The sequence below is a fragment of the Mus pahari genome, chromosome 20 (assembly GCF_900095145.1).
Source record: "Mus pahari chromosome 20, PAHARI_EIJ_v1.1, whole genome shotgun sequence".
Classification (NCBI taxonomy): domain Eukaryota; kingdom Metazoa; phylum Chordata; class Mammalia; order Rodentia; family Muridae; genus Mus; species Mus pahari.
In genome coordinates this window covers 37658423-37670768 of record NC_034609.1, presented here as the reverse complement: position 1 = coordinate 37670768, position 12346 = coordinate 37658423, and the positions used below count along the sequence as shown (strand labels likewise).

The 12346-nt window shown below is 44.6% G+C and overlaps 1 protein-coding gene across 1 annotated transcript in view; it reads right to left on the bottom strand.

The window, feature by feature from the left end:
• Clec3a (C-type lectin domain family 3 member A) overlaps positions 1-5238 on the bottom strand; it is an 11084-nt gene extending 5846 nt beyond the window's left edge. The window contains exons 1-2 of the mRNA XM_021220741.1: positions 5078-5238; positions 196-279 (exon numbers count right to left, since the gene is read on the bottom strand). Coding sequence (XP_021076400.1) covers positions 196-279; positions 5078-5192 — 199 coding nt within the window. The 5' untranslated portion in view covers positions 5193-5238. The remainder of the gene's footprint in view (positions 1-195; positions 280-5077) is intronic.
• Between the last annotated feature and the right edge of the window lie 7108 nt (positions 5239-12346).

Here is a 12346-nt window from a genome sequence, read left to right as displayed (position 1 = left end):
CTTCCTTCCTTCCTTCCTTCCTTCCTTCCTTCCTTCCTTCCTTTCTTTCTTTCTTTCTTTCTTTCTTTCTTTCTTTTCTACAGGGAGACACACCCCAGGACCCAGCAAGCAGTCTGGATGCATTCAATGCTGGGCAATAGCAGATTCTCTTCTACTACCCTTCGGGACCAGGAGCTGGTGAAGGGGACCTCTCACCTGTCTGTAGAGCTTGCATCTCCTTCAAGGCATTGACTTCCCGCCACAGCTTTTCAACCTGAGACTTCAGGTCGCCATCCTTTTCTAGGGGACATTGGTGGGGTGGGGTAGGATATGGGATGGAAAAACATTCGATTAGAATGATATGGAAATGTTAAAAAGAAAAGAAAAACAGCTTTGTAATGCAGAATCCAAAGCGATGGTTCCGTTGAAGTCTGAAGATGCGCATGCGCACTGAAACCAATTCCGGCCGAGAACCTGCTTGAGAAGGGCCCCTGGGACTCTGAGGATGGCTTCCGCAGACTCTCAACTCTTCTTACCAAACTCAGCTGTGTGTTCTGAGGACACTTGTCCACCCTGGACTATTGGCATCCCCACTGCTGATCTTCCCCGAATCTTGTTCACTTTTCTTCAGAGCTCCACCCGTATTTTCCTTACTTCATTTGTTTGGTTTCCTTATCTGGGATTCCTGCTACGCTTGAGGGGCTCCGTTTGGGGAGTATATTTTGTGGGAATATAAAAAGGTTGATGTTATTTGTTAGTGGAGGCTGAAGGTGAGTGAGACGGGCTAAGGGCCTTGGTGGGTGAGTGCCAGGAACCACACTTGCTGAGCCCTGGGTCCCTTACTGACAAGGTCTGGTGGAGGGGCAGTGGCTCTTGCCTTGGGCGAGTTTATAAAGAACCATTGAGAACTTACCTATAGGGGCATCACCACCAACTATCTCTCCGTATTCCTTGTTCTCCATCCACCTCATTTGCTTCCTTCTTTTCCCTTCTTTATACATTCTTCTCCCCTCTCCCTTCTTGGCGGTGTTCGAGACTAACCCAGACTCTCGTATCTTATGCATGCCAGGCAAGGGCTCTGCCACCTTTCTAGATCCCTAGTTCCAGTTATTTATTCTTGAATGGTCTTAGATGGGACCAAAGACTCTTTGGCTAGCCTCGGCTGTACACAAGTGAGTAGCTGTGGCTAAATCTAGATTCCAGAAGAATGGGAACCGTCTTAGTGACCATTAGGAACTGTGACAAACCATACCAAATATTACACATAAATATATTAAAAAGACACCATACACGCTGGGTCATGAGATCAGTTCTCTTGTTGTCCCTGAGGTAGAGTCTAGAAGCTCACAGAAGAGCAGGCAGAGAAATGGACAAAAAGCTGAGTCCGCCCGCTGAAGGTTTCCAGTGGGTAAAATGCAGAGCTCAAATGTGGGTGTCTCTGGCTTCTAGCCCGTTCTCCCTATCCCTCTGATCTGCTTCTGCAGAGCAGCTGCCTCCGCCCCCTTCTTCCCCAGCACGTGGACTTAGAGACGACACGTAAAAACGGTTATGAACCATCCCCAGCTGTCTCACTGTGGGGCTGGCAGAGAGAGATTCCGTTTTGTGGGCTAGGAAGGTGGCTCAGCTGGTAAAATGCATGAAACACAAGAGAACCCAAGTTTAGCAAACAAAGCTAGGCAAGGTAGCCTGCTTATAACCCCACCTTGGGAAGCAGACATAGGCAGATCCCCGAGACTTTATTTTTAAAAAAAAGGGAGGGGGGATGGAGGTGGATGACACCTGAGAAATGATACTTGAGGCTGTCCTATGGCTTCCACATGCATGTGCACACATGTGAACACATACCAACTCATACATGTACAGGCACGCTCACACACACACACACACACACACACACACACACATGAAAATCAGTTTTGAGGTCCTGTGATTTCTCAGGACAGGATAAAATCCACTATCTTATCCCTCTGTCCCCTTACACCTGTGCTTCACAAACCAGATGGTTCCACCTCTATTTTCCTTTATATTGTACATCAGTTCCTAAACATCCAACAGCTCAGCTCAGGAATACAATCGCCCAAAGATTTTTATCCTGTGAGACCACTCCAACTGGAATAAACAAAGGGGGCATTTAAGATGCAAACCCATCAGCTATCCGGGTTTGCAAAGCCCACAGAGAGCTTGCATCCAACAGCCAAGCTGTCAGCTAGAAGCATTTCAACCCCCTTCCTTCCAGGTCAGCTTCCAGCTCCTTTGTATTTAAATAAGTAGCTGTAAACACTATCATTAGCACAAAGACACACATGTTACTATTAGGCTCCTGGGAGATCATTATGGCGGTCATCTTCTGGATGACTTGGTGGCTTCCATTCCCTTCCAATCACCCTTGCTCAGGAGTTTGAACAGAAAGAATGCCCCAAGGAGCCAGCTCACTTGAAAAGGTGTATTTTTACTCATTAGTGTAACTCTGTAATTTGTCGAGACCCATGAAGTAAGTGCTTAGGGAACACTTGTCCTTGGTGCTTAACCGCTGTTGCCGGTTTGAGTCTCTTAAAAGGTCTCCTTTTCTTTTGTGGCTACACAGTATCAGATTCCAGGTAGAAAAAAAAATGCAACAAACATCTCCAGTGGAACCATGACCAGGTGTTGGGTTGAGTGAGAAAAAGCATAGATTGGTGCTGTCATTTGAAGAGACATTTAGAGAATCTGATGAGCGGCATGTCACTTCTAGAAGGTATACCACAGTATCTTAGTGCCAGGACAGACATATGTGTAAAATGTGTCAGAGAAAGACATGCCAGAAACTACAGAAAAGTTGCTGGGAAAGAACCAGTGGACTCAGAACCTCCCCAAGCAATAAAGTAACGTACCCAGCTGTTAGAATGCATGAAACCTCCTATATTTATAGCTGTCCATGACTGAACACGGGAAGTAAGCTTATTTACCTGTCAAATATTTGCAGTATCTATCTGAGATGTGTTTATTTACTGTTATTAACAGTAGATAATTCTGGGTAAAGATTGGGGCGTGGCTTTTACTTTGTTGTTGTTGTCGTTGGTTTTGCAATTTTTGAGAGCAGGTCTTCATGAAGCCCAGGCTACCCTTAAATCTGTTGAGGCTATCCTTGAACTCATGTTCCTCTGCCTCCACCTCCCAAGTGCTGGGGTTATAAGGAGGCATGGCCACTCCTGCCTTGCCTTTCGAATATGGTTCTATAAACCCTGAGTACCTCTTATTTTAAGGTACTCAAAGTATTAAAAATAATAATAATAATAATAAGTGACTTGGTGGGAAGAGAAGTAACCAGCAAATGTAAGCTGATAGCTTCACTTCTTGTAGATCTGACTTTTATTAGATCTGAAAGCAAAGGCTGGTTATTATATTGTGTGTGTGGGGGGGGTCAGTGTGTGACGGCTAAGATATGTTTGCAACTGATTAAAATAACATGCCTGTTTGTGGGGGGGGGGGCTCCTGGAGAAGGAGAGAGAGAGAGCAAGGAGCCACCCACATGCATTCCTATCCCCTCCTCACGGTTCACACTTCAGTGAAGGAGAGCCACAAAACCAAGTCCCACCACTCCCTGTTTCTCTCTCCTTTCTCCTCCTGTCTATCACTTGCCATGATATACTTCACCTCTATATGAGAAATATCTGAAGCTTTTATTTAAAAAGCTTGCCGGGAGGGAGAGGCGATACTTTATAAAGAAGAATGTCTCTGCTTAAGAAACCTTCTGTCAGACCAGACTTTCGTAAATGCCCCTGGGAAATGGCCCTCGAGAATCAGTACAGAAAAAAATATAAGTGGATCTGTCAGCCACTTGTGACAGGTGAATGTAGACTTTACTCTGTGTGTGTGAGTGAGTGAGTGTGTGTGTGAGTGTGTGAGTGTGTGTGTGTGTGAGTGTGTGAGTGTGTGTGTGAGTGTGTGAGTGTGTGTGTGAGTGTGTGAGTGTGAGTGTGTGAGTGTGTGTGTGAGTGTGTGAGTGTGTTGTGTGTGTGTGTATGTGTGTGTGTGTGTGTGTGTGTGTGTGTGTGTGAGAGAGAGAGAGAGAGAGAGAGAGAGAGAGAGAGAGAGAGAGAGAGAGAGAAGGGCTCATGTAGCCCATACTGCCCTTACCCTTCCTAGCCAAAGATGACTTTGAAATCTAGGTCCTCCTACCTCCATGTCCCAAGCAGCCACCCCTTACTGCTTGGTGTAGCTTTGAAGAAAGTGACCTTGGTAAGGAAGCCATGCCCTGAGATTTACATTGTAACATCCTGTTAGGAAAATGCCTCAGAGGTGGAAATACCACATCGCTGGGTCCCAGTGCATTTCTCTTCTGCTTTGCTTTTAACCTAAAGCTGGCCGAGTCCCGTTGTCTTTGCTCTTTCAAACTTTGAAGTTTTGTTGTTGTTGTTTGTTTGTTTGACTCTTAGCCTAGTGTAAGCCTCCTCAGATCTAGCTACGCTCCATGAGGGAATTCTGTGTCAGAGTATCTTTAAGTTCCATCTGGTTGTGTGTTGACGGGTCCTTAAGTTAAAGAGACAGACAGTGCCTTATGGTATGCAAAGTTAGATACCCAGTTTCAGCAGCTTTCTCATGACTGACAGAGATGGGGAAATAAAGCAACCGGCTAGACAGGGTCAAAAGGAAGTCGCGGCTGCCCTACCATCTCATTTAATGAGATTATAGTGGGGAGGGGGGGTTGCAAATATATTTGAATAGGTTTAATACCCAGGGGATCACAGGGCACCACTAATCAATGTATTGCTTTTCTTATCAGCCATAAAGGCAGATATGTCCACGGGTCCATGTCAGCTCTAGCTCAGAAACGTTCCACATGATCAAAACTCAATGGGCAACAGGCATACATGGAGACTTTTTTCATTATAAGAGATTATTTCCAATTAAAAAAAAAAAACAACTAGTACATGTTTTCTTTAAATAGCAAACTCTCCGGAGACTCCAGAGGTCACCGGATCCCTTGCAAAGCCATACACCCACCCACTATGATAGATAGGATGGTCTCCTGGTGCAGTTTGGATGTAAGCCTTGTTCCACGACACCTTCCCCACCCTGAGGAAACGTAGGGTTTTTCTGGGCAGCAAAGTCCCATTACCTTTCACACGGCGTTTGCTGTGTTTCCTGGCTTTCATTCGAGATGGGTAGCCGTCGGTCTGGTCCAGGAGTAAGCTGACCACCAGGATGCAAAGGACAAGTCTGTTCTTTGCCATGGCTCTGGGACAGGCCAGGCTGGCCACTTGGTCAGCAACTCTGGGGCAGCTAGGGAGCAGGGCAGCTGTGAAGCCACATCTTGCTCTGGGCTGCCGGGGGCTGGCTTTATATAAAGGAGCTGCAAGGTTGGCTGGAAGCCTGCAGACGGAAGGCGGGAATGTTCCTCCAGCCGTGGCATAAGGAGGCCCCCTGTTCTCACACCTCACACTGGGCTCCAGACTCGTTTATTTTTATTCTGTTCGCATTTTCGCAGTGATTTGCCTTCTCAGAGTGTATCTGAGTTAAAGAAAGATTTGCCTTTTTAAAAACTTTTTAATATATTTAATATATATCATGTATCAACATCTGGGAAGCTTAAAATCTCTGTAAAGATCCAGTAGATAAGCCTTTGTTTTTAAAGCACTGAAGTATATTCAAGATCTGGAAAGTAGATCCAACTCACTTTTAAGAATTTTTTTTTTTTAAAGTGGCCAAATTGTTTGAGGTTGTGGCTCTGTGGCACAGTGGCTCAGTGACACAGTGCTTGCCTGGCAGATGGGAGACACTGGCTTCAACTTGCAGCATCATAAAATAAAGCTGACACCATGATGCCCCAACCAGAAACTTAAATCCCATTAGTTTCTGTGTATGCGTTGTGTGCGCTTGTAGGTGTGTGTCTGTGCTGTGTGTGTGGAATGTGTATGTCAGAAACACACATAGAGGTCAGAGGGAAACTTGCAGGAGTCACCCGTCTCCTTCCACCTCTGCCACAGTGTAGGTCCCAGGAATGAGACTCTCAGTCTCGCTGACAAGCACTTTAACCTCCTGAGCAATCTTTCTGGCCTATTTATCTTTATTTTTAAGACTAAAGCCGGGCAGTGGTAACCCATCTTTTATCCCGGTACTCACCAGTAAGAGGCAGAGAAATCCCTGAGTTCGAGGCCAGACCAGTCTACAGAGTGAGTTCCAGGACAGCCAAAGCTACACAGAGAAACCTTGTCTTGAAATAAAATCTAATATTTTGTTTTAGCTTAGTTTTAAGGCTGTGTCATAAATCCAGATTGGCCTCAAACTTGCTAGACAGCTAAAGTTGACCTTGGTATCATGATCCTCCTGGTTCTGCTTCCCAAGTGCTGGAGTCGAGACATCTGCTACAATTTCCAATGCCACTGTACATTTAAGTCAAGTCTGAACACTCAAGTGTCTATACACCCCTGTGACTGCGTCGTTCCAGTTGAGTTCAGACACATCAGACTTGCAGCGGCGATAGACGTAGATAACCCATTATGAAATATAAATTTGCCTTCTGTTAAAGTTTTGTCAGTGCATCAGTAATCGTATTTCCAAACTGTACCGTGCTGGGATTATCTTCTTACGCACTGCGTAAAGGTTGTCTTTGTATTATTAAAATGTTGATTTCTATACCAGCAGAGAGATGAACCCTGTCTCCACTTTGGTATTATTTTTAGGAAGCGTCATCTGTTTCAGTGTTTCATAAACCATTCTTCTCCATCACCTGCTGATTGGTCTAATCAACAGCTGATAACCTGTAGCAGGGCAGGAGAGGAAAGGCAGGACATCTGGGTAGAAATAGGAACTCTGAAAAGAATCAGGAGCAGGGGAGGGGAGTCTGGGGATGGGGAGGATTCCGGGAGGCAGGAATTTGCCAGTCAGTCACAGAAGAAGTCGAATGTATAGGGACTGATTGAGAGGTAACAGGTCACATGGCAAAAATAGATCAGTACAAACTGGTTATCAAGTTATTCGAGCTAGTTGGGAACAAGCCTAAGCTATAGCGTCTAAGCTTTCATAAATGAATAATAAGTCTCTGGGTCATTATTAGGAAGCTGGCGGGTCAGAGACAATCCGACGGTTGTCCCTGGTGGCTCGGGTCTGTAATCTCAGCTATTTGGTAGGCTGATGAAGGAGGATCACAACTTTTAGGCACGGCTGGGCTATAGAGATTAAAAAGCCAGTCTGGATAATTTAGTGAGACGCTGTCCCAAAATAAAAAAGTAAATATAAGGGTTGGGAGTTGGGGGGATGCCTCAGTGGGTAAAGTGTTTGCTACCTCAAAGTAAGGGCTTAGGTTTGTGTGCCCAGAACCCATGTAACAACAGACTGGGTATTAGGCATCTGTGACCCCAATGCTCCCGTAGTGAGACGGAGGTGAGACAGAGAGAGCCTCAGAGGGAGAGGGCTAGCTAGCCCAGAGTATTCAGCAAGGAAGAACAAGAGTCATCGTCTCAAATAAGTTGGACGGTAAGAACTGAAGCCACATGGAAAGTTACCCTTTTAACCCATCCCGTATGCCCACACTCACACACAGACACAAACTCATAAACCAGAGATACAGAACAGAACAAACACTGGGCTATATAACTCAGTGGTAAAGCTCTTGCTTACTACATGCAAGGTGAAAGGTTCAATTCCCGACACCATGCACACATACACAACTCTACTCCTAGAAGCAGCTTAGACTGAAAGGAAAATAGTCATCGCCCCTATAAGAGTGTAACACAAAGTATTAATCGTGGTTATGTCTCAAATCCCTCGCAGCAAACACTTCTTCCTGAAGCCTCTCCAGACACAGGAACACACACTGTCAAGGGAATTATATAAGAAGTAGAGGAATGCGTCAAGGGACTGCAAAGAATGCTCTGCAGTTAAGAGCGATCACTGCTTTTGCAGAGGACCCCGTTCAGCTCTTAGAGCCCACATCTGGTGGCTCAAAGTGCCATAACTCCAACTTCAGGGGACTTGTACACATGTGCACACATCTCCACAGGTAGCTTGTACATGTGCACAAACATATATAGATATAGATATAGATATAATATTTATATGTATATATGAAATAAAACACATATATAAATATAAATAAAAATTTGAAAGTAAATAGAGAAAGATAATGAAAGGTTATAACTGTTTTTAGCTGAATGATCCGTTATAAGAATAAGTATGTTATGTAGGGGCGGGGCAAGGGTAGGATGAAATTGATGGTGTGGGCAAAATGCTTCCTATACAAGAATGAAGATCAGAGTTTAGATACTCAAGGTGCCTGGTAAAGGCAAGTGAGCTGGGTAGCCCACCTGTAACCCTAACACAGGAGAGGTAGCAATAGGAAATCCTTAGAATAAACTGTATGACCAGACTGGTTAAAATGGCAAGGTGTGGTTCAACTAGAGACCTGCCTCCCTCTATAACTCAAAGGGTGACTGGAGAAGATACCCAACAGCCTTTACACATGTGTGTATATGTATGGGTACCCACACATATGTCCACCACATATACACACATACGCATGCAAAAAAAAAAAAAAAAAGTATGGAGAATAGACAGGCATGTCAAAAACAACAGGCTGTTCTACAGGCACAATCAAGATGGAATCTCAGAGCCAGAGGTAGATTCTAGATGCTCCCCTTGGTTAGCAAATGGAGGTCTGTGTTATTCATCTACAATATCTGAAGTCTTGTCAAGCAAGAAGGGAGTCCTCCTCCTGCACATTAGTGAGGAAATCAATCTGATCCTTCGCCATCTCCACCCAGCAACAGCTACTTTGTAAGAGCATGTCAGTGTTCAGGTAGAGCAACATGGATGGAGAAACCTGGCAGCTTAGCATGGAAAGTGTGCAGTAAACTACAAATTTGGCATTCACAACGTTCACTCTTTGTGCCAACGGGGACTTCCTGTGTCGCATCTGAAGGCACTGGGGGACTGCAGGCTGAGTTTCTCATTCTACTGTGAACCGTTTATCAGCTGTGTCCTTGGGCAAATCTCCTTTGCTAGGCTTATCTATGAGGTTATGAATGCCTGTTTTACAGGCTGGAGGAAGGATTGAATGAGGTAACAACTGTAAAGCCCTTAGCATAGTATGTAGTATGGAAGTGTCCCACCGAAAACCAGTAGGCACAACTTACAGAATGGAATACTGAAGACCCACCCCTACCTTTAAGCACAGTGTGTATGAATTATGGAATTATGGGACAGGATGCCAGCCTTTCTGTTTTCAGAGCTTGGGATCAACCCCGGAACCTCATTGACTAGGCAAATGCTCTACCACTGTCACAACTTCATATGTTGTTGTCTTAAGTTTTTATTTTCGTATTATGTTTGTGGGTGTTTTGCTTGCATGTATGTCTGTGCACCATTTTCATGCCCAGTATGCACAGACAACAGGAAACAGCATTGGATTCCCTGGAACTGGAGTTACAGATGTTGCTGACCCATCCATCATATGATGCTGGGAACCAAATCTGGGTATTCTATAAGAGCATCCAGTGCTCTCAACCAAGAAACTATCTCTCCCAGCCCACACACATTACTCTTTTTGACATGGGGTTTTACTATGTAGCTCAGGCTGGCCTGACACTGTGTAACCCAGGATGGTCCCGATATCAGGCTATTTTATTCTTTATAGCCCGTCTGTGTATGAGGCAGAGATTGCCCCTGTTGCTCGTGATTGAAAATGAATCTAGAAGGCCAAGTGGTCTTGTCCATCATCGCTAAGGCTCCCAAGGGCTGAGATGACACCATAGTCTCATTGTCGCTGACTCACAGAAGGCTTGGGCTGTGAGAAAGAGCTGCGATTGGATGGGGGAAAGATCAATGTGTAAATCAAATGTTGATTTCACAATGGATCAGAATGCTCCTTGCCATCCTTTGAAATCTTTTCCTCAGAGGGAGAAAAATTCAAGTTGCCAAACAAGGAAGAAAAGCCAAGTATTTGTCTTATATCTTGTTGGGCTTCACTGCCCTCACACGGCTCTTGCGAGCTGAGGTACCTTTTTTCTTTCCTAAATAAATGTTCAGTGTTTTAAGGCTCTTTGTTTGTTTCCAGGAAAGCTTCCAATACCTTTTATACCTGTTTTTGCTTTGTGGTTTTAGTTTTTCTGAGTCTTGTCCCAAATTCTATGCTTCCTTCTTTTCAGGTCAGTGGGGTTTATTTATCTTAGAATTTTTGAAGGTTTTTTTTTTTTTTAATTTTAAAAATGATTGTTTTATGTGCATGAGTGGTTTGCTTGTGTGTACCTGTGTGCATCACGTGCATGCCTCATGCCCACAGGGGCCAGAAGAGGGTGCTGGGTCCCCTAGAACTGGAGCGACAGCTGCGAGCTTTCAGGCAAGTACTGGGAATCGAACCTCCGTCCTCCACAAGAGCAGCAAGTGCTCTTAATCACCGAGACAATTCTCCAGCCCCAGTAGGATTTTTTTTTTTAATAGAGCATCATTAAATTTACAGACACGCTGAGCATGAAGTACAAAGACTTCCTTCATGTCTTGCTACCTTCCCTGTGCGCCTGCCAGGGTAGTTTTTCCTACTGGTAATGTTTTGAATTAGTGTGCTGGTGTCACGCTCAGTGAATAAGCACTCGTATATCACTTGTAAGCCAAAGTCTGGAGTGAATAGTATCTGGAAGGATTTGCTATCCATTAGTGGTGTCCATTTTTGTGGGTGTGAACAAGTGAATATTCATAGATACAGTATCCTACAATAGGGCTTCGCTAAAACTGGCCATCTTGGTTCATTAAAGTATCTCTGCTTGGATACTCAAATCCCCTAGACCAGAGGGTCTCAACTTATGAGTTGAGATCCCTTTGGGAGTGAAGGGCATTCTCACAGGGCTCACGCATATCAGATATTCTGTATGTCAGACATTTCCATTAGTATTCGCAACAGTAGTAAAATTACACTTATGGAGTAGCAGCGAAAATAATTTTATGGTTAGAGTCACCAGAACATGAGGAACTGTATTAAAGGGCTGCACCATTAGGAAGGTTGGGAACCACTGCCCTAGATTCCCTTAACCATCGGCAGCTCAACTTGAATCTCTCCATCTCAATCCTTATGTCAGGTTTTCCACAATGACAACTCTGGTTTAGGGTTTGAGAGACATCTCAAGTTTATGATGGCTAAAATTTAAATTTTTTTCTTTCTCTATGAATTAAAAAAAGAAAACCCCATCCTCTGACCCTGTCTTCCCCAGCACAATAAAAACGTCTTCATCACCCACTCAGTGGGCCAATCAGAGCTCTGGAAATTATCTTTGAGTCTGGCCTTAGCCCTCAAACACTCCAATCCCACAACCATCTGAACCAGGATCCCCGGCCTCACAGCCTTGTTGAGACAGATCTTCCTGTTACATTTAAAAACCAAATCGAATTTTGATTGTTGCTTATGAGGCTCATCTGCCACCAGTGCCTCACCTTGCTCTTCCTGGTGACACCCTCAGGTCACAGAGAAGGCTTTATTTGTTTTTGGACATTTGAATTATATCTGATGATCACTTTAATCATAACTAGTGATCTACTCCCCAATCTTCACTGAGCCTCTCAAGGTTTGCCTCTGACCTTCTACCTCTCTCCTTCACGACGCCCCCACACACTTGAACTATAGTGTATTCTGTGGTGACTCTAGCTGGTTTCTCCCCTTTTGGGTCTGAATTCAATGTCACCTCTGCTCCTGGGTTTTCTAGTCCAAGTCTAAGAGGTCCCTACTCTGCCACTTCCCATCACAGTTTGAGAGTCATCCAGGACTTGGCCTGGTTTTCGACTTGCTGGATAGCTAGAAGCTAGATCCTGGGTCAGTGAGCATGGTGACATGCCCAGTACAATCCTTGCTATACAGCATTTGCTTAATGAATACTTAAGAATGTGTTTAAGGCAGCTATGATTCTGCTTGCTTCCAATTCTCCTTCCTTTCTAACTGATGAGGTCCATGAGCAGAAGATGACAGCACCTCAATCCACAGAATTACCCTGAGACTCACAGGTCTGTCTGAACTTGGAATCCTGCTAAGTAGTCACAACTCTGAGCCCCAGGGAAAGCTCTTAATTATCTGAAAAGTGCTAAGCCCTGGGGCCACACACAGTTGGAAACCCTGCTTTAGCTTTAAAACGCATTCTTTTAAAATGTATTTATCTTACTTTATGAGTATAGGTATGTTTGCTCTAGGGTCATCATAGCTGTGAGGAAAGAGTGTATGGGGTTGCACGTTTCCAACTCACAGTTCATCATCAAAGGAAGGCAGGACAGGGCAGGAACCTGGAGGAAGGAGCTGCTGAGGAAGGCATGGAGGTATAGCTTACTGGCTTGCCTCCCCTGGCTTGCTCAGCCTACTTTCTTATAGAACTCAGGATCATCCTCCCAGGATTGGCACTTCTCATAGTGAGCT